Raw genomic sequence first — 19,197 nt, 5'->3', positions numbered from 1 at the left:
GATTTGTCAGTCTGCACATGCACAGTTCGCACAAGAAGACCGTTAGACCCGATGACGTGTTTCTGCGCATGAGCTTAGCTAGCCAACGTCGCCATGACATCGACTACAAGTGTGATCTAGTCTTTCTATTGGAGAAGCAGTTTCTGCCTATCTTCATACTGTACTGTGTTTGATATTAGACACTTTTTTTCAAATATAAAAGAAGAAGAAAATGTACTACTTATGAATGAAGATAGCCTCAAAAAGCACAGCAGCCCACCCAAAGATAAGGCCTCTTTCAATCTCTATGATTGACAGCCTTGCACTTTTCTTAAATAATTCTCTATTCCTTTTAAAATAAGTTGCTTGTTTTGCAGTTCACTTGTCTGTGCAACCAAGTTTGGGTGTAAAAAATGTTGTACCACTTTATTTTACTAAATTAAATGGTAAACTTAAGTTTAAAAAAATGCAACTTTGACAATCCAATAAATTGTGGAGACAGTATATATATATATTTAATTTCAATTCATTTGAAGAAAAGTGCAAGGGTGCCAATAATCACTGTAAGATTATAATAGCAATGTAAATAAATTCATAATTTGTACGGATTTTGTTGTACATATTTTGTGCAATCACTTTATTTTAAATGTCATGTAATATAATGATAATGGTGTGACAGAGTATAAAAACACAACTTTGCCATCCAGTGTTTTTGTGTCATGATTCTCACAGCAACATTCTTTAAAGTAACTGCCCAGTGAAAATCTTGTTGTATTTTTTATTATCACATTTTTGAAGCTCATATTCTGTTGGCTAATACCCAAATAATGTTGACTTAATTTCCCGGTAGGACCTTTTTAATTCTATGAGCAATACATTTTGCCAATATTTTAGCACAGTGGGGTGACTCCCATTTTTTTTTTAAAGAGACTGGCTCTTTGTATTGCCCCCATGGCTCCTGCTTCAGTAGGAGAGATCAGTCCCTCGTTTTGTGTGTCTGATAGTTTGCCATTTATATATGAGTAATTAAAACATGACAGTAATTGATCTGTCAGTAGTTCATAAAAAGCCCATATCTATTGGAATGCCATCAAGGCAAGGCGTTTTCAGCATCTGAAAGTAATCAATAGTTAGTCCTGTGTAATTAGGCCTTCACAAGATCATTTTGTATTGCAGATAATTTAACATGATTTGGGGGGAAACATACAGTACCAGTCAAGAGTTTTGACACACCTACTCATTCAAGGGTTTTTCTTTATTTTTACTTTTTTCTACATTGTAGAATAGTGAAGACATCAAAACAATGAAATAACAAACTCTGGAATCATGTAGTAACCAAAAAACTGCTAAACCAATCAAAATAAATGTTATATTTAAGATTCTTGAAAGTAGCCATTATTTGCCTTGATGACAGCTTTGCACACTCTTGGCTTTCTCTCAACCAACTTCATGAGGAATGCTTTTCCAACAGTCTTGAACATATGCTAAGCATTTGTCATCAAGGCAAAGGGTGGCTACTTTGAATAATCTCAAATATAAAATAACCCTTTTTTGGTTACTACATAGTTCAACATGTGTTATTTCATAGTTTGATGTCTTCACTATTATTCTACAAGGTACAAAATAGTAAAAATAAAGAGTAGGTGTGTCCAAACCTTTGACTGGTACTGTATATCACAAAACTCATCAAATGAGGTTGGATGACCTTCCTCATTCAGAATCTCCTTTGGTGTGAAGGATTTCTCCATCGTTTGTAACTTTTTCTGTAGGTTCTTTTTGGACAGGTTTTTATATTGAATTTGCTCTGGTAATTTTATTTTTTTAACCCGGTCTTTCATGAATAAATTCCTCAATCTCCTTTTGTTAAGTGTCTAGATTATTCAGTGATTATGAAGTACATTCAACACCATTGTGTAATGTTAAATGTTATATTTCTGTTGAAATTCTTTTCTCTGTTGACCGATACCATTTTTGGGATGACAATTGAATTCAATGGCCCCTAGGTACATTTAAAAGCATCCAGTACAATAATTGTGTCCACTGAACCTGTATTGTGTAAGAAAGTCTGTTAAGAATTCCTTACTTTTTGTTAAGAAAGTAGTGTCAGTCAATAAACCCTGGTTAAATTTCCAATATGCCCGTCCTCGTGGAAAGTCTGTCATAGTTATATGGAGGGATACTGTATAAATTGACAATCTGATCACATTCGATCCTCAATCAATGGACAGTTACTTTAAAACATTTGACAACAAACAAATATACAATTATTTAAAATATACTGTACATTGAGCTATATTAAAGATTTACTGTATCACAACATTCTGATCTCAGTCCATTGCTCAGCAGATCTTCATGACGAGCCAATTCCAACAAGTAGTGCCACCAAAAAGGCTATATTTCCAAGGAAAAACAAGACCAGCAGTACCAACTCCATGCTTGTCTGGGGGAGAAATTAAAAGTCAAGTACAGCCATGGCAGACAAAATAGTTGTTAAGAATGAGTCACTTACTAATTCACTGATACAACAAGTACATTTAAATGTGTGGGATTAAATGGTGGGATTCAGCGTACCGATTCAGAAGCACTCTCTGTATGATCTAGAAGAACAACCAAAGTTATATTGAAGTATTTAAAAGAAAGTAGAAACCTGCACACTTCTCTTACTTGTATCACTTTGTTTATTCAAGCTTACGTGTCGGCCTCTTGTCCTTCGTCAGAGCGTTTGACGTGCTCCAAGAGGCCGACAAAAGTTATATATGGCAGATCTACAATATGAGGTTATTCAATATTATAGGGGGGCTATATATCATCAACCTGCATTTAACACAATTATAGGGGGGCTATATATCATCAACCTGCATTTAACACAATTATAGGGGGGCTATATATCATCAACCTGCATTTAATCGATATCATTATGTATTTGATCTCACCATTGCGCTTCCAGCGCATGTGGAGTTCTAGCAGGATGTACATCGTTGCCTCCCATCCAACAAACCCACCCATCACCTTCAGAAGCCAACTATCCTCAGAGGTGCTAAAATACGACAGCCCAGTGAAGATGGCTGCCACTGGAAGATAATGTCAACACAATTACTAACATGGTAGTAGTGCAACAGCAAACATGTTTGACAGATATTGGCTGAGAAGATTACGGTACTTTGTACTATGCTAATAAAATCCAACAAAAAAACTATGTCATAATCACAGTTCCTTACCAGCTAAACCTTTTATTGCCACTGCATTCAAAGCATGCGACCAATTGAATAAGAATCGCCTGTGAAAAAACAACAACACAAATATAATACATTACCTTGAGAAAACAAGCCACTTTTGGATTTACATACACTTGAGCAAACTGACATACACTAGGTATGAGTCTGGATCCCTTACCAGTGATGTTGAGGTCCACATCGGAACATGGCACCGATTGGCTGGAAGAAGGCCAGGATCATAACGATGCAGCCCAACACAGGATGGACTCCCTATAAACACAGATGGGCTCCCTATAAACACACTGGGCTCATAAACTGTCTCTCGTAACTATTTCAATTATCTGAGCCTTTCATAATAGAGTAGGTTTTATAAAACTGTAGACGGCACAGCATTTGTCAGATAGGTTTGTTTCAAATAACAATCGGCGCGCAGTAAAGGTTTATGATACATACCCCACTCCAGCCTCCAACTTCTGAGAAGGCCAAAATGAAGGCAATGATGGTGGCGGCAACAGTGAGTGTCATAAGAAACACGTGCACCTGAGGAACATGCAAGCCAAGAGTACAGATTATGTGGCACTATTATTTAGTACTAAAAACATTCCACCTAATAAAGTCATCTAGACGTGCTAATGTTTATGTTCATATTCTTATATTTTTTCTTTGTGGTTGCATTGTCGAGAAGGAACCTGCAAGTAAGCATTTTGTTGGACAGTGTATACCATGTGTATCCCATACATATGACTAATAAAACTCTAAACTAGAAACGTGACGGACATCAGTCTGCTTGCTTAATTAACAGCATAGCTTCCTCGCAAACACAAGTGACCGCCTGCTTGACACACTCTCCCAGTCTATCTATATGTAGAAAAGGCACCAATTCGATAGCAGTGAAAACATTTAAAGTACAATCAAATGTTGCTACACTAACATATTAGGGACAGTATTATAGAAACTCACCAGAAACCAAACATCTTTCCCAAAATAATGTTTCCCCTTGGCCACACCTTTCAGATACCTGGCTATGATCATTCCCAAACTACCCGTGGTCATCCACGCTATCAACATCAGGGAACCTGAAGCACAACAGGATAATAAATCAATTATCCATAATCAATACACAAATGTAGTTATAATCAGTGTATTACTGTATAACAATTTGTTCGAGGTTATGCATGCAAACTCATTTCACTTAGGAAACGGCAACCTTACCATGTGCTTTAATAATAGGTGGCTCTTTTTCACTTGTAACAATTTGAGGACTTGAAATATCCACTTTAGTGTCACTGATGAAGGTGCCAGTATGAAGGCCGATTATCCCTGTCAAAGTCAACCGAAAAGTGAAATACAATAAGAGAAATATAATAAAATGATATTATGAAACATATTACTCCTAGACTGAAGCAGACTGCTTTCTTCATCGGTACCAGGCCCACAACATTAGAATCGTTATTCGATAACAGGGCCCGTATTGATAAAATATCTCAGAGTAGGAGTGCTGATTTAAGATCCCGTCTTCCATGTCCATGTAATGTCACTCATTATTACCTAAAGATGTCATAGCACTATGTACATAAAATGCCAGTGGGATACAACTACTTCCTCTGTACCAGTACTGGTGCTACTATGCTGTAAGCTTTTGGCTCATACTGTACCATTATTGGAGGGCCCGTGAACGATCATGAGATAGTAGAGGGAACTGGACCCTCCGGATCGCTGAGTTGAAATGGGGTTCCTAGTCGTGAAGGAACAGCTAATGATACTATTATTCACTGAGGATTTAACATCAGAAACATTTCCCTAGAAAAGGAGAAACAAGAGACATTTGAGTCATGACCAATTGTTTTGTGATTCATTATAGCATCAGGGTTGGGGGTACATTCCATTTCAAATCAGTCATATCAAAACTTTAATTCCAGTCCATATTCCAATGGCGATCATCCTCTTAGCTTTTAATACGTCATAATAATAGCAAGTACCAGGGGAAGTATCTCTGGTATCTTCTTTCCTGTTGAAAAGGCGTGTTGCAATTGGATGAGTCCGCCACTGTCCCGTCCACAAATATAGATGTCATCATTTCCCTGATGTGATGCAGAGGAAAACAGATTATGAGAGGAACACAATCAACCCTGCCTGAAAGAAAAATAGCACACTGTTGAATGCTCCTGCAGTTGATTGGCTGCCTTCCACCTGCCCTCATGCAATCCTTCTTCATCACTTTCAAAATAAACTTGTTCACCGTCTTCATTTCAAGTGAAAGTATCTGGACGAGTGCCTCAAAATTTAAATACGCATATTGAATTGCAGGATGTGCATGCACTACTTCAGAAAAGGCTACATTACCATCCTCTGGTCATCTGAAAAGCCAATGGCGATGTAGCCATCTGAAGGGCCGGTCATCTCCAACTGGATGGCTGTGTCACCGAGAGAGGTCATAGCAGACAGGAAGTAACAGTCTGGGCTGACCCCAGGATCACAGTTCAGAGGTTGGCTGAAACAGACCTTAGTGCTGTCACATCCAGTGCTGGAGTTGGAAACCTATTACAAACATATTCAATGTTATTGGAAAGCACTTGTGTAATAGTGTGTGAAAATAAATGTTATTGTCTGATTGAAAATGTAATATGATAATATTGTCAGAGAGTGAGTGGCAGGTAGCCTAGCAGTTAAGTGTTGGGCCAGTAACTGAAAGGTTGCCAGTTCGAATCCCCAACAAGGTGAAAAATCTGTTGATCTGCCTTTGAGCAAGGCACTTAACCCTAATTTCTGCAAGGTCACAATCAATGACCCCACTCTCAGGGGGAGTTGGGATAAGCAAAAAACACATTTCCATTTCACACCTCACACTCGTACAGGTTACCCACTCGTACTTGTACATACAGTGAAACAGGACAAATATAAGCTCCCCCTATTTGACCTTTTGAGAGACTATCACTTACACTTGTTATACATTGTTAAGACAAGTTTATGTTTTAAATAAAACACATTTGTACTATTATCTATTACCATAAGTACTAAGGATTTCAATGGAAATACTAGGTACGTCTACATGCACACTAATAATTCGATATTAAACTGATCAGTAGGCTGAGTATGGCATTAGTCATGTAAACACATTCTTCTGCTTATCTTAAATCGGCGTTCATTCTCAGTAAGCATATGCCGAGTAAAACATCTGGTTTTCTGAGCATCCTTTATAAATATTTGGTACACTCTTAGAAAAAAGGGTTCCAAAAGGGTTATGCGGCTGTCCCCGTAGGAGAAACCTTTTAGGTTCCAGGTAGAATCCTTTTTAGTTCCAGGTAGAACTCTTTTGCGTTCTATGTAGAACCCTCTGTGGAAAATGTAAACACCTTAATCGTAGTTCCAGCGGTGTATTTGATCTGTGCATGTACTAAAACCAGCAGTGCAAGCCTCCCTCTTTTGCATGAGTGAAGGGAGGTTTTTTTTCTTCTTTTTTTTCCTTCACCTTTATTTAACCAGGTAGGCTAGTTGAGAACAAGTTCTCATTTGCAACTGCGACCTGGCCAAGATAAAGCATAGCAGTGTGAACAGACAACACAGAGTTACACATGGAGTAAACAATTAACTAGTCAATAACACAGTAGAAAAAAAGGGGAGTTTATATACAATGTGTGCAAAAGGCATGAGGAGGTAGGCGAATAATTACAATTTTGCAGATTAACACTGGAGTGATAAATGATCAGATGGTCATGTACAGGTAGAGATATTGGTGTGCAAAAGAGCAGAAAAGTAAATAAATAAAAACAGTGTGGGGATGAGGTAGGTGAAAATGGGTGGGCTATTTACCAATAGACTATGTACAGCTGCAGCGATCGGTTAGCTACTCAGATAGCTGATGTTTGAAGTTGGTGAGGGAGATGAAAGTCTCCAACTTCAGCGATTTTTGCAATTCGTTCCAGTCACAGGCAGCAGAGTACTGGAACGAAAGGCGGCCGAATGAGGTGTTGGCTTTAGGGATGATCAGTGAGATACACCTGCTGGAGCACGTGCTATGGATGGGTGTTGCCATCGTGACCAGTGAACTGAGTTAAGGCGGAGCTTTACCTAGCATGGACTTGTAGATGACCTGGAGCCAGTGGGTCTGGCGACGAATATGTAGCGAGGGCCAGCCGACTAGAGCATACAAGTAGCAGTGGTGGGTGGTATAAGGTGCTTTAGTGACAAAACGGATGGCACTGTGATAAACTGCATCCAGTTTGCTGAGTAGAGTGTTGGAAGCAATTATGTAGATGACATCGCCGAACTCGAGGATCGGTAGGATAGTCAGTTTTACTAGGGTAAGCTTGGCGGCGTGAGTGAAGGAGGCTTTGTTGCGGAATAGAAAGCTGACTCTTGATTTGATTTTCGATTGGAGATGTTTGATATGAGTCTGGAAGGAGAGTTTGCAGTCTAGCCAGACACCTAGGTACTTATAGATGTCCACATATTCAAGGTCGGAACCATCCAGGGTAGTGATGCTAGTCGGGCATGCGGGTGCAGGCAGCGATCGGTTGAAAAGCATGCATTTGGTTTTACTAGCGTTTAAGAGCAGTTGGAGGCCACGGAAGGAGTGTTGTATGGCATTGAAGCTCGTTTGGAGGTTAGATAGCACAGTGTCCAATGACGGGCCGAAAGTATATAGAATGGTGTCGTCTGCGTAGAGGTGGATCAGGGAATCGCCCGCAGCAAGAGCAACATCATTGATATATACAGAGAAAAGAGTCAGCCCGAGAATTGAACCCTGTGGCACCCCCATAGAGACTGCCAGAGGACCGGACAGCATGCCCTCCGATTTGACACACTGAACTCTGTCTGCAAAGTAATTGGTGAACCAGGCAAAATGTCAGAACTCAGAATCAAGTAGACTTCCCAAAAATAACATGGTAGCTGTGGTAGAACGTTTATTTTTGATTGGCAATGTTCTGCATTTATCAAAGTCCCATCAGAAGCCTTAGATTTCGTGTGCATGTAAACAAGATTATTATGAAAATTGTTCTTCTTGCAAAGCATGCAAATGTTTTAATCAACTATTATATTAATCTGAATATTCACAATAATCGTATTATTGTGTGCATGTAATCATACTCACTTCTGAGGATGAGGAGGCAGTAAAGGTAACGGATGTGCTGCTAGCTGGGGGTGCAGCAGCGATGTTGTATGTGACTGGAGAACTTCTCACTTCAACCCAGAAGGTGGAGTAATCTTTTACAAAGGAGGCACTGTAAAAATGGCATGGCAGAACAAATAATAAAACAATGTAATAACGTTAAGGGACAGAATTTCCATTTAAAGTGCGTTTTAGTCAAGAACTAGGCTTAATCTGTGTCCAGGAAACTGGGCCCCATGGTATAAGAAGTGTAAGAATATTCTAAGATAAATATACAATGCAGAGGAATAGAGGTCAAGAGGGAATTAACAATCAATGGAAATGGCTGTTTTTCTGTATTAGGGAATTAATGATCAATGGAAATAGTTGTTTCTTTGTAAAGGGGAACTGAAGATAAATGGGTCAGGGATACAGGATGAATTTCAGTCTGGGACTCATAGCTACATGTGGCAAGGTCTCATTGGTCCAAATTGTCTATACATTGAGCCTGAAACGGGATACTTGGTTTTTGGCCTTTGGCCCAGTTTTACTGCAAGGAATTCTAATTGGTCAACCACAGGCTAGGCTTGGGTATAAACTACATCCTGTCTCGTTGTTCAGCGGAGAAACATTGAGGACAAGGAAGAATAAACATCTGCCATCTACTTTCGAGCATAACAACGAGGATTTGTTCTCTTTCAATAAATATATTTTTTATCCCCTGATTTGCTTTGGGGTCTGTGTTATTGAAGAATAACAACAACTGCTAACAGAAGTGAAAATGTTGGTTCAGGAGCTAGTCAGATACTGGATGGGTGAATCACCTGAATTGGATGGAGTTGAGATTGCCTGATGTGGGGGCCCTCCATACTCCCTGGATGGAGGATTTAGGTGAATTTGATGTGTGAGAAATTGCAGAATTCTGAGAATAGAAAAAAAAAGGATCCATGAAGATTTATTATTATTATATTAAGATTTACTCAGATGCAGCAGGGTGATTCCATGCCAGGAATTTCCAAAAATGATCTGGCAATTCTCGCATAGAAACTTCATTGGGAGGAGGGATGTTTGGGGGGGGTTCTAAAAACCTTTTCCTGCTTTGTCATTATGGGGTCTTGTGTTTAGATAGATTGTTTATTTTTATTATAGAATAAGTATGTAACGTAACAAAATGTGGAAAAAGTTAAGGGGGCTGAATACTTTCTGAATGCACTGTATACATGCCTCCTGTAAGACCCTATGATCTGTGAACCGTGTCATGATACTCCTTATAGTGTGCTGTAAAATATGGAGTATGTCTCGATTCTGAAATACAAAAATGAACATAAATGTATTCAACATTAAAAATATTCATATGAATATCACAAAAGACACACGTCTACAAAGACAGCAGAGCATGCTCTCACTTTCCAAGAGGCAACCACATAGCAGGCTCAACTTCCCTGGCTGCCATACATGCCATAAATTGTCAAGTTAAACAATGGGAATGACCCATAAATATGGAATTATTTACAGTTTTGTTGTTTTCAGTAAAAAAAAAACTGCTTGCCTGACTTCTCAGTTTACTTGCCCCAGGAAATAGGGGAACCCTTAAGGTCACTACAACCAACCAGGTTTCTGAGTTTTACCTGGTTGCCATCAGGAAGAAGAAAAATATATATATGTTAGCACAGCTGAAAACTGTTGTTCTGATTAAAGAAGCAATAAAACTGGCCTTCTTTAGACTAGTTGAGTATCTGGAGAATCAGCATTTGTGGATTCGATTACAGGCTCAAAATGGCCAGAAACAAAGAACTTTCTTCTGAAACTCGTCAGTCTATTCTTGTTCTGAGAAATGAAGGCTATTCCATGCGAGAAATTGCCAAGAAACTGAAGATCTCATACAACGATGTGTACTGCTCCCTTCACAGAACAGCGCAAACTAGCTCTAACCAGAATGGAAAGAGGAGTAGGAGGCCCCAGTGCACAACTGAGCAAGAGGACAAGTACATTAGAATGTCTAGTTTGAGAAACAGATGCCTCACAAGTCCTCAACTGGCAGCTTCATTAAATAGCTTTTTCAAAAAGAAATTTGCATCCTGTAGCTCTAACTCCAAAATGTTTTGGTACACTGTAAAGTCCATGGAGAACAATAGCATCTCCTCCCAGCTGCCCACTGCACCGAGGCTAGATAACACTGTCACAACTGATAAAATCCAGGATAATCGAGAATTTCAATAAGCATTTCTCTATGGCTGGCCATGCTTTTCTCCTGGCTACCCCAACCCCGGCCAACAGCTCCACACCCCCCGCAGCTACTTGCCCAAGCCTCCCCAGTTCTCCTTCACCCAAATCCAGATAGCAGATGTTCTGAAAGAGCTGCAAAACCTGGACCCATACAAATCAGCTGGGCTAGACAATCTGGACCCTCTCTTTCTAAAATTATCCACAGCCATTGTTGCAACCCCTATTACCAGTCTGTTCAACCTCTCTTTCGTATCGTCCGAGATCCCTAAAGATTGGAAAGCTGACGGGGTCATCCCCCTCTTCAAAGGGGGTGACACTCTAGACCCAAACTGTTATAGACCTATTTCCATCCTGCCCTGCCTTTCTAAAGTCTTTGAAAGCCAAGTTAATAAACAGATCACTGACCATTTCAAATCCCACCGTACCTTCTCCGCTGTGCAATCCGGTTTCCCAGCTGGTCATGGGTGCACTTCAGCCACGCTCAAGGTACTAAATGATATCATAACCGCCATCGATAAAATATTGTACTGTGCAGCAGTCTTCATCGATCTGGCCAAGGCTTTCGACTCTGTCAATCACCGTATTCTTATCGGCAGACTCAACAGCCTTGGTTTCTCAAATGACTGCCTCGCCTGGTTCACCAACTACTTCTCAGACAGAGTTCAGTGTGTCAAATCGGAGGGCCTGTTGTCCGGACCTCTGGCAGTCTCTATGGGGGTACCACAGAGATCAATTTTCTGGCCGACTCTTTTCTCTGTATATATCAATGATGTTGCTCTTGCTGCGGGCGATTCCCTGATCCACCTCTATGCAGACAACACCATTCTGTATACATCTGGCCCTTCTTTGTACACTGTGTTAACAAACCTCCAAACGAGCTTCAATGACATACAACACTCCTTCAGTGGTCTCCAACTGCTCTTAAACACTAGTAAAACTAAATGCATGCTTTTCAACTGTTCGCTGCCCGCACACACCCGCCCGATTAGCATCACTACTCTGGACGGTTCTGACTTAGAATATGTGGACAACTACAAATAGCTAGGTGTCTGGCTAGACTGTAAACTCTCCTTCCAGACTCATATTAAACATCTCCAATCCAAAATTAAATCTAGAATCGGCTTTCTATTCCGCAACAAAGCCTCCTTCACTCACGCCGCCAAACATACCCTAGTAAAACTGACCTCGACTTCCAATCCTCGACTTCAGCGATGTCATTTACAAAATAGCCTCCAACACTCTACTCAGCAAACTGGATGCAGTCTACCACAGTGCCATCCGTTTTGTCACCATAGCCCCATATACTACCCACCACTGCGACCTATATGCTCTAATCGGCTGGCCCTCGCTACATACTCGTCACCAGACCAACTGGCTCCAGGTCATCTGTAAGTCTTTGCTAGGTAAAGCTCCACCTCATCTCAGCTCACTGGTCACGATAACAACACCCACCCGTAGCACGCGCTCCAGTAGGTATATTTCACTGGTCATCCCCAAAGCCAACACCTCCTTTGGCCGCCTTTCCTTCCAGACTTATATTTCCCTCACAAACTTTAAACATCAGCTATCCGAGCAGCTAACCGTTTGCTGCAGCTGTACATAGCCCATCTGTAAATAGCCCATCCAATCTACCTACCTCATCCCCATAATGTTTTTATTGACTTTTCTGCTCTTTTGCACACCAATATTTCTACTTGCACATCATCTGCACATCTATTACTCCAGTGTTAATTTGCTAAATTGTAATTACTTGCTACTCTGGCCTATTTATTGCCTTACCTCCCCACAGTGTTTGCACCCAATGTATATAGACACATAAACTGAAATTGAGTGAACAGTGTAGAATTTTAGCGACCAGGAAACAACAGAGGGATTTCTACATTCGCCGCTTGATCCGATTTCCTCTTGATAACAGCTTTCCCATTTTAACAGATGCCGCTCTGGAGGGAGATATCAATAGATGAATATCACAGCCACAAAGTCAAACAGCTTTCCCATTTTAACAGATGCCGCTCTGGAGGGAGATATCAATAGATGAATATCACAGCCACAAAGTCAAACAGCTTTCCCATTTTAACAGATGCCGCTCTGGAGGGAGATATCAATAGATGAATATCACAGCCACAAAGTCAAACAGCTTTCCCATTTTAACAGATGCCGCTCTGGAGGGAGATATCAATAGATGAATATCACAGCCACAAAGTCAAAACAGCTTTCCCATTTTAACAGATGCCGCTCTGGAGGGAGATATGAATAGATGAATATCACAGCCACAAAGTCAAAACAGCTTTCCCATTTTAACAGATGCCGCTCTGGAGGGAGATATCAATAGATGAATATCACAGCCAATTATAACACTGGCGGGTGGGTAATACTGTGAAACACTATCATTCCACTATTACTGCAGATATATTATGGACATTTTCTGAAATGACAATGCAAAAGTTCAACAAAAAATCCTGTGTAGCAGCTTTAATACAGTAGACCTAGGCTAACGCATACAAAGCAGAAATGACGGCCGCTACCAAATCATCTGCGGGACAAAAATAGTTTTGAACAGTCCATGGAGGTTTATTTAATGTTTTTGTGTTACAAAATGCTACAAATGGCCCTGCTAACGCACACAGACAAACTAATCTCACCTACCCTGCTCTGTTTTCAGCTACGTTAGCAGCAATGTGGGTCCATTCAGTCACTGTTTGTATGGTTTAAATAAGGCTCAGACAAGCGAGTGCCTTTTATTGTACTTATCTATGTTTTGGATAAGCACTCTGTCTGTTGTTTCAGTTTTGTCTCCATTCTCTGTAGTTTCCAGGTATGCTAAGAAAGGGACCCAAACCAGACACGGTAGAAAACGCGATACATCCCACTCCCTCATTTTTTCTGATCGGAGCAGGGCCACTCTGGCCTACTAAAGCCTTGTTCACACTGCGGGTCTTAATCCTCAAATCTTTTGAAAAAAAATGTTCATTTAGAAATACTGACTGCCAAACAGCAAGTTACAAGTGACCAAATCTACATCTGCAATGCTTGCAGTTTATGGTTTTAGGTTGTATTTCTGTATAGCACGTTGTGACATCGGCTTTAAAAAGGGCTTTATAAATACATGTGATTGATTAAAATCGTATTTGTGTGTGTTCAGACAGCAGTCATTTGCTGACATGGCTATGCTATTTGTCATAGTAATGACAGGTGTGTGTGCAGTGGTGTAGGATGATAGGGTGGTGGTGCTCATCACTCAGAAGTTGTGTAGCAAGCTAAGGTGACAACAATGCCTGCGATGGGCATTTCCCAGTTGCTTTGAATATTCAAACCCATAGTGTAAAGAACACTTTGAAAGCCTCAAATGATAAAATCCTCCAACTTTCAAAACAAGTAGTCAACTAGCTAGCCAGGTAGCTAGCCAGGTAGCTAGCCAGGTAGCTAGCCAGGTCGCTAGCCAGGTAGCTAGCCAGCTTCCTAGCACATTCACTCATTTGATTGAAAACAATTAACAAGCTAGTTAGCTACCACGTATTCTTGTCAAAATGGTCAACATATGTAGCTTGCAAGCCACAAGGTGTGCTAAATAAGTCTAAAAACCACCTGAGGGCAAATTAATCCGATTTGACCATTCAAACATAAGTCGCATGGCCAAGAATCAGATTTGTATCTGACCTACGAAAGTGGTTTGATATGTGGCTTGAAACATCCTGTTCCATGTGCTTTTTGGCTGTTCAGACTGCAGGAAACAAACAGATTCAAATCGGATATGACACTTTTTTTATTTGAGTCACTTCGAACTGCCAATGTGAAGAAGACTTTATTGCCCCGGCCCTACAAAGTGCAAGACATCTCATTGGCAATTTATTTCTGGTCAGGCGAGGCAGGGACAATAAGTAGACCAGAGCCAGCTGTTCCCTCTTATGTGAGCACACTAGATATTATCGAGGAACCCTAAGCTCTCACAGGATAGCATGCTCACGGGAGGTGGGGATCACCCACTTACATAGACAGGACTTTTTTTTTTTTTTTTACAATGGTAAACAGCTTGACTGAACTATCCTCATTTAGCCACCCTTTTTGGCCAAACCACGTCAATTGGGTTGACTTGTAGTGCCTGTCTCGGAATGTGCGATCTCAGAGAAGCTGATTGTAAATGTACATTAATGATAATTCATTATAAGATTATCTGTGAACCTTTTAAAAGTTTTCAGTAGAGCCTTATGACCTACTCTCCCCAACAGGGTAGCAGGAGGGCCCATGCAGGAACAGGGAATAATTGATCTGTTTTTGTAAATAGAGTGTTTTCTTCTGTCTCATAAACACATGTATACGATCTAAACAACCATTACTGTTTCCATGTAATATGCAGGGGTGCAACTTTCACTGGGGACATGTGACATGTTTTATCATGTTTTACTGTTTTATCATTGAAATGTGATACAAAATGAGGCAACGGTGTGCTTTAGGATCATGTGGACGCCTCCGAGCGGTTTGTTTGGAGTGTTTATCCAACTGAATAAAAATAATAATATATTTTTTTTAATTATGTTCTCCCCACTTCTAAAATCAAAGTTGCGCCTCTGGTTATATGTAATACTGTAGCTCTGATAACATAACAGAAAAGCAGGCTATAGGTCAGGTAGTAATAGATATGTGGGAATAAACAGAATTAAATGGATTTATACAGTCTATGGGTATAGACTCACAGGTAGTCCGTTGCAGGTGAGTGGCTGGGCCTCTCCACTTGTTACAGTGAAGGATCCCAGAGGACTGCTTTCTCCAACCTCTCTGGCTTGTAATATAAACCCAGTGAATGGAGTGGAAGCTGCCAGGAGCCTGACTGTAAACAAAACCGTGTTTAGTTGATTTAAACACCACCACAGAAATGGAGACCGTTATTAATTGAATATCTACTTTTCAGAGATATCTACCCATAACAGCCAAACCATAGATATATTAATAAAACATATAGGCCTTGCGGCGAGTGTTCAATATATCTACAATATATCTCCAGTAATAGAGAAAACTACATGATGTCTCACCTATGATTTCATCGCCCTCCTTAAAGCTGAACCGGTCAGTGGTGACAGAGAATGGAGCGGGACTTTGCTGTGCGCCTTTATTGTGTTGCGGTGTCATATTGTCACACGCCCCAGTCACCTTTCCGGAGCTGTAGCACCTCACGGGCCGCAGAACACACGCTAATAACACAATGATAAATATGTATCGATCCATTGAGATTAAATTATTAAAAATGAAAAGTAACTGTAAAAATAGACTACTGTTGGAGATAGTAGCCTACCGATTCCGGCAAATTGTGAAGTTTAGGCGAGGGGGAGAATTTGTATTGATGTGCCTTGTGGGTGGAGAGTAGACAAGTCTCGACAGGTTATGCTGCGTTCATAACCAGGTGGGATGGTGGAAATGACCAAGTGTGACGTCGTAAAACTAGTTCAATGCGTTGACTCCTTGATAGAATGCTGATTGGCTAATGGCCAAGTTGGCCAACAAGCTCCGTCAACCATAAACTAAAATTACATATATTATGCTTGTAAACAAATGATAGTGTTCAAAAACCATATTATTAGATTGTTTTTAAGAAATAGTGTTTTGTTGTTGCATTTAACTGCCGAAAATGCTGTTATCGAGGTAATTTCCTTGACGTCAGAGGTCAGCATGTAGGAGAAGTCAGAGCTCAGGTATGATAGATGAGTTTCCCTCTAGTCATTACCAGTTAGAGTTAGGCATTCAAGTGGATTTTCAGTCGTATGTGGTAAATACCACCTTCCCACTGGGTTATGAATGCAGGGTATGACAGGTTGCTTCCATAGAGATGTATAGAGATCGAAACTTTGGGCTTCTTGCGGTCAATTTACAAATCTACAAATGATTTGCATTTATGTTCCGGCCCCCAGACCATCTGCTCAAGAAGAAAATAAATCAGCCCATGGCTGAAACTAGTTCCTGCCCAGTAGACTACTTTAAAATGGTGAAAGTCCACAATGGTGCTGCCCATGCTAAAACTGGCTTTTGGGCACTAGAGGCCTCTATAGAGTACCACATAACACCGATAAAACTTAGCGGTCTAACAGGAAAAATGTTCCAATTGTTTTTCCACCATTCATTTTTTCCATAGGAGATTTTAGAAGCATTTGAAATAAGGGCTGTTTCGTGTAGGCTTACCCTGGCATGACGCTTTGATAACCGTGTAAATCTCTTGGACAAGGTGACATTTATCAATATTCCCTGTTTGACTGTTAGGTTTTATGGGTATTAGGACACCTCCACTGTGGGGCTGTATACATGTCTATGGTTGCTTCCCACAATACCCTAACAATGTTCCTTCCGGCTTACCTTTTTTATAATGAGCTTTGGTGCTATTTTCACAAGTATGTGGTGAATTTTCTAAACCTTTAGTACAAAATTCCAAACGGACAACTGTAATCAATCAACTGAAACAAAGGAATTGAATGAAACAAAACGTTTAGCAGCCACTAGTTTGCATCAAGCCAGTCTTGAGCATTTGGCCATAGGTTCTCATCCACATCACAGTAAATATCCTCATTGTTCATACACCTGGGAAAAAACCTTCAAACCTGATATACAGCACCACTCAAAAGTTTGGACACACCTACTCATTCAAGGGTTTTTCTTGATTTTCACTATTTTCTACATTGTACACTACATAGTGAAGACATCAAAACTATGAAATAACACAGATGGAATCATGTTGTAACCAAAAAATCTAAATATATTTTTATCATTTAGATTCTTCAAAGTAGCCACCCTTTGCCTTGATGACAGCTTTGCACGCTCCTGGTATTCTTTCAACCAGCTTCATGAAGTAGTTACCTGGAATGCATTAACAAGTGTTCCTTGTTAAAAGTTCATTTGTGGAATTTCTTTCCTTCTTAATGCATTTGAGCCAATCAGTTGTGACAAGGTAGGGGTGGTATACAGAAAATAGCCCTATTTGATAAAAGAAAAGTCCATATTATGGCAAGAACAGCTCAAATAAACAAAGGGAAACAACAGTCCATTACTTTAAATAAATCAAGTTCAGTCAATGCAGAACATTTCAATAACTTTGAAAGTTTCTTCAAGTGCAGTCGCAAAAACCATCAAGCGCTATGATGAAACTGGCTCTCATGACGACTGCCACAGGAAAGGAAGACCTAGAGTTACCTCTGCTGAAGAGGATAAGTTCATTAGAGTTAACTGCACCTCAGAAATTGCAGCCCAAATAAATGCTTCATAGTTCAAGTAACAGACACATCTCAACATCAACTGTTCAGAGGAGACTGAGTGAATCAGGCCTTCATGGTCGAATTGCTGCAAAGAAACCATTACGAGAGGACACCAATAGGAAGAAGAGACTTGCTTGGGCCAAGAAACACGCGCAATGGACATTAGATAGGTGGAAATTTGTCCTTTGGTCTGATGAGTCCAAATTTGAGATTTTTGGTTCGAATTTGTTCACTCAGGAATGTGTGTTGATTGATGTTGAACGAGAGATGCAGGTGTCTGTGAGCGTGTTTTATTTATTTATTTTAAAGACTGGTTCTATCAATCAATCAATCAATCAATCAATCAATCAATCAATCAATCACATTTTATTTATATAGCCCTTCGTACATCAGCTGATATCTCAAAGTGCTGTACAGAAACCCAGCCTAAAACTCCAAACAGCAAGCAATGCAGGTGTAGAAGCACGGTGGCTAGGAAAAACTCCCTAGAAAGGCCAAAACCTAGGAAGAAACCTAGAGAGGAACCAGGCTATGTGGGGTGGCCAGTCCTCTTCTGGCTGTGCCGGGTAGAGATTATAACAGAACATGGCCAAGATGTTCAAATGTTCATAAATGACCAGCATGGTCGAATAATAACAAGGCAGAACAGTTGAAACTGGAGCAGCAGCACAGTCAGGTGGACTGGGGACAGCAAGGAGTCATCATGTCAGGTCGTCCTGGGGCACGGTCTTTGGGCTCAGGTCCTCCGAGAGAAAGAAAGAAGGAGAGAATTAGAGAACGCACACTTAGATTCACACAGGACACCGAATAGGACAGGAGAAGTACTCCAGATATAACAAACTGACCCTAGCCCCCCGACACAAACTACTGCAGCATAAATACTGAGGGAGAGGTTGGTGTCCTGGCACCACATGGCCAGGTCTCTGACCTCCTCCCTATAGGCTGTCTCGTCATCGTCATTGAAGCTCTCAACCTGCTCCACTACAGCACTGTTGATGAGAATTGGGGTTTGCTCGGTCCTCCTTTTCCTGTAGTCCACAATCATCTCATTTGTCTTGGTCACGTTGAGGGAGAGGTTGTTGTCCTGGCACCACACGGCCAGGTCTCTGACCTCCTCCCTATAGGCTGTCTCGTCATTGTCGGTGATCAGGCCTACCACTGTTGTGTCATCGGCAAACTTAATGATGGTGTTGGAGTTGTTCCTGGCCATGCAGTCATGAGTGAACAGGGAGTACAGGAGGGGTGTGACGACCCTCCCACTCTGTCTGCCGTATTCTCTCTTTGTTCTTGTTTCCTTATTAGGATACCGGTGGGCGGAGTTAGGAGGGTCGTCAGCTACATGGGAAACACCTGGGCCCGGGTGTGTCCCAGGATGAATAGACCTCTTCCAGATTCATTGGGGAGACTCTCTCCATGCAGGCACCTTCATAGATTTTGTTGTGGTATTTTTGTGGCC

The 19,197-nt window shown here is 40.7% G+C and overlaps 1 protein-coding gene across 1 annotated transcript; it reads right to left on the bottom strand.

Moving 5' to 3' along the window:
* Positions 1-743: 743 nt before the first annotated feature.
* On the bottom strand, positions 744-15,856 carry LOC118366361 (putative ferric-chelate reductase 1). The gene is made up of 15 exons (XM_035748972.2): positions 15,537-15,856; positions 15,201-15,334; positions 9,108-9,205; positions 8,287-8,416; positions 5,538-5,732; positions 5,174-5,275; positions 4,850-4,994; positions 4,407-4,514; positions 4,155-4,270; positions 3,648-3,734; positions 3,373-3,464; positions 3,198-3,256; positions 2,913-3,050; positions 2,551-2,576; positions 744-2,419 (listed from the first exon to the last, which is right to left on the bottom strand). Exons 1-15 carry the CDS (start codon positions 15,727-15,729, stop codon positions 2,330-2,332), a joined length of 1,713 nt encoding a protein of 570 aa, XP_035604865.1. The 5' UTR covers positions 15,730-15,856; the 3' UTR covers positions 744-2,329.
* Between the last annotated feature and the right edge of the window lie 3,341 nt (positions 15,857-19,197).

This window comes from Oncorhynchus keta, chromosome 33 (assembly GCF_023373465.1).
Source record: "Oncorhynchus keta strain PuntledgeMale-10-30-2019 chromosome 33, Oket_V2, whole genome shotgun sequence".
NCBI lineage: Eukaryota > Metazoa > Chordata > Actinopteri > Salmoniformes > Salmonidae > Oncorhynchus > Oncorhynchus keta.
The sequence above is the reverse complement of the archived record's forward strand: the minus strand, read 5'-3'. Positions and strand labels throughout refer to the sequence as shown.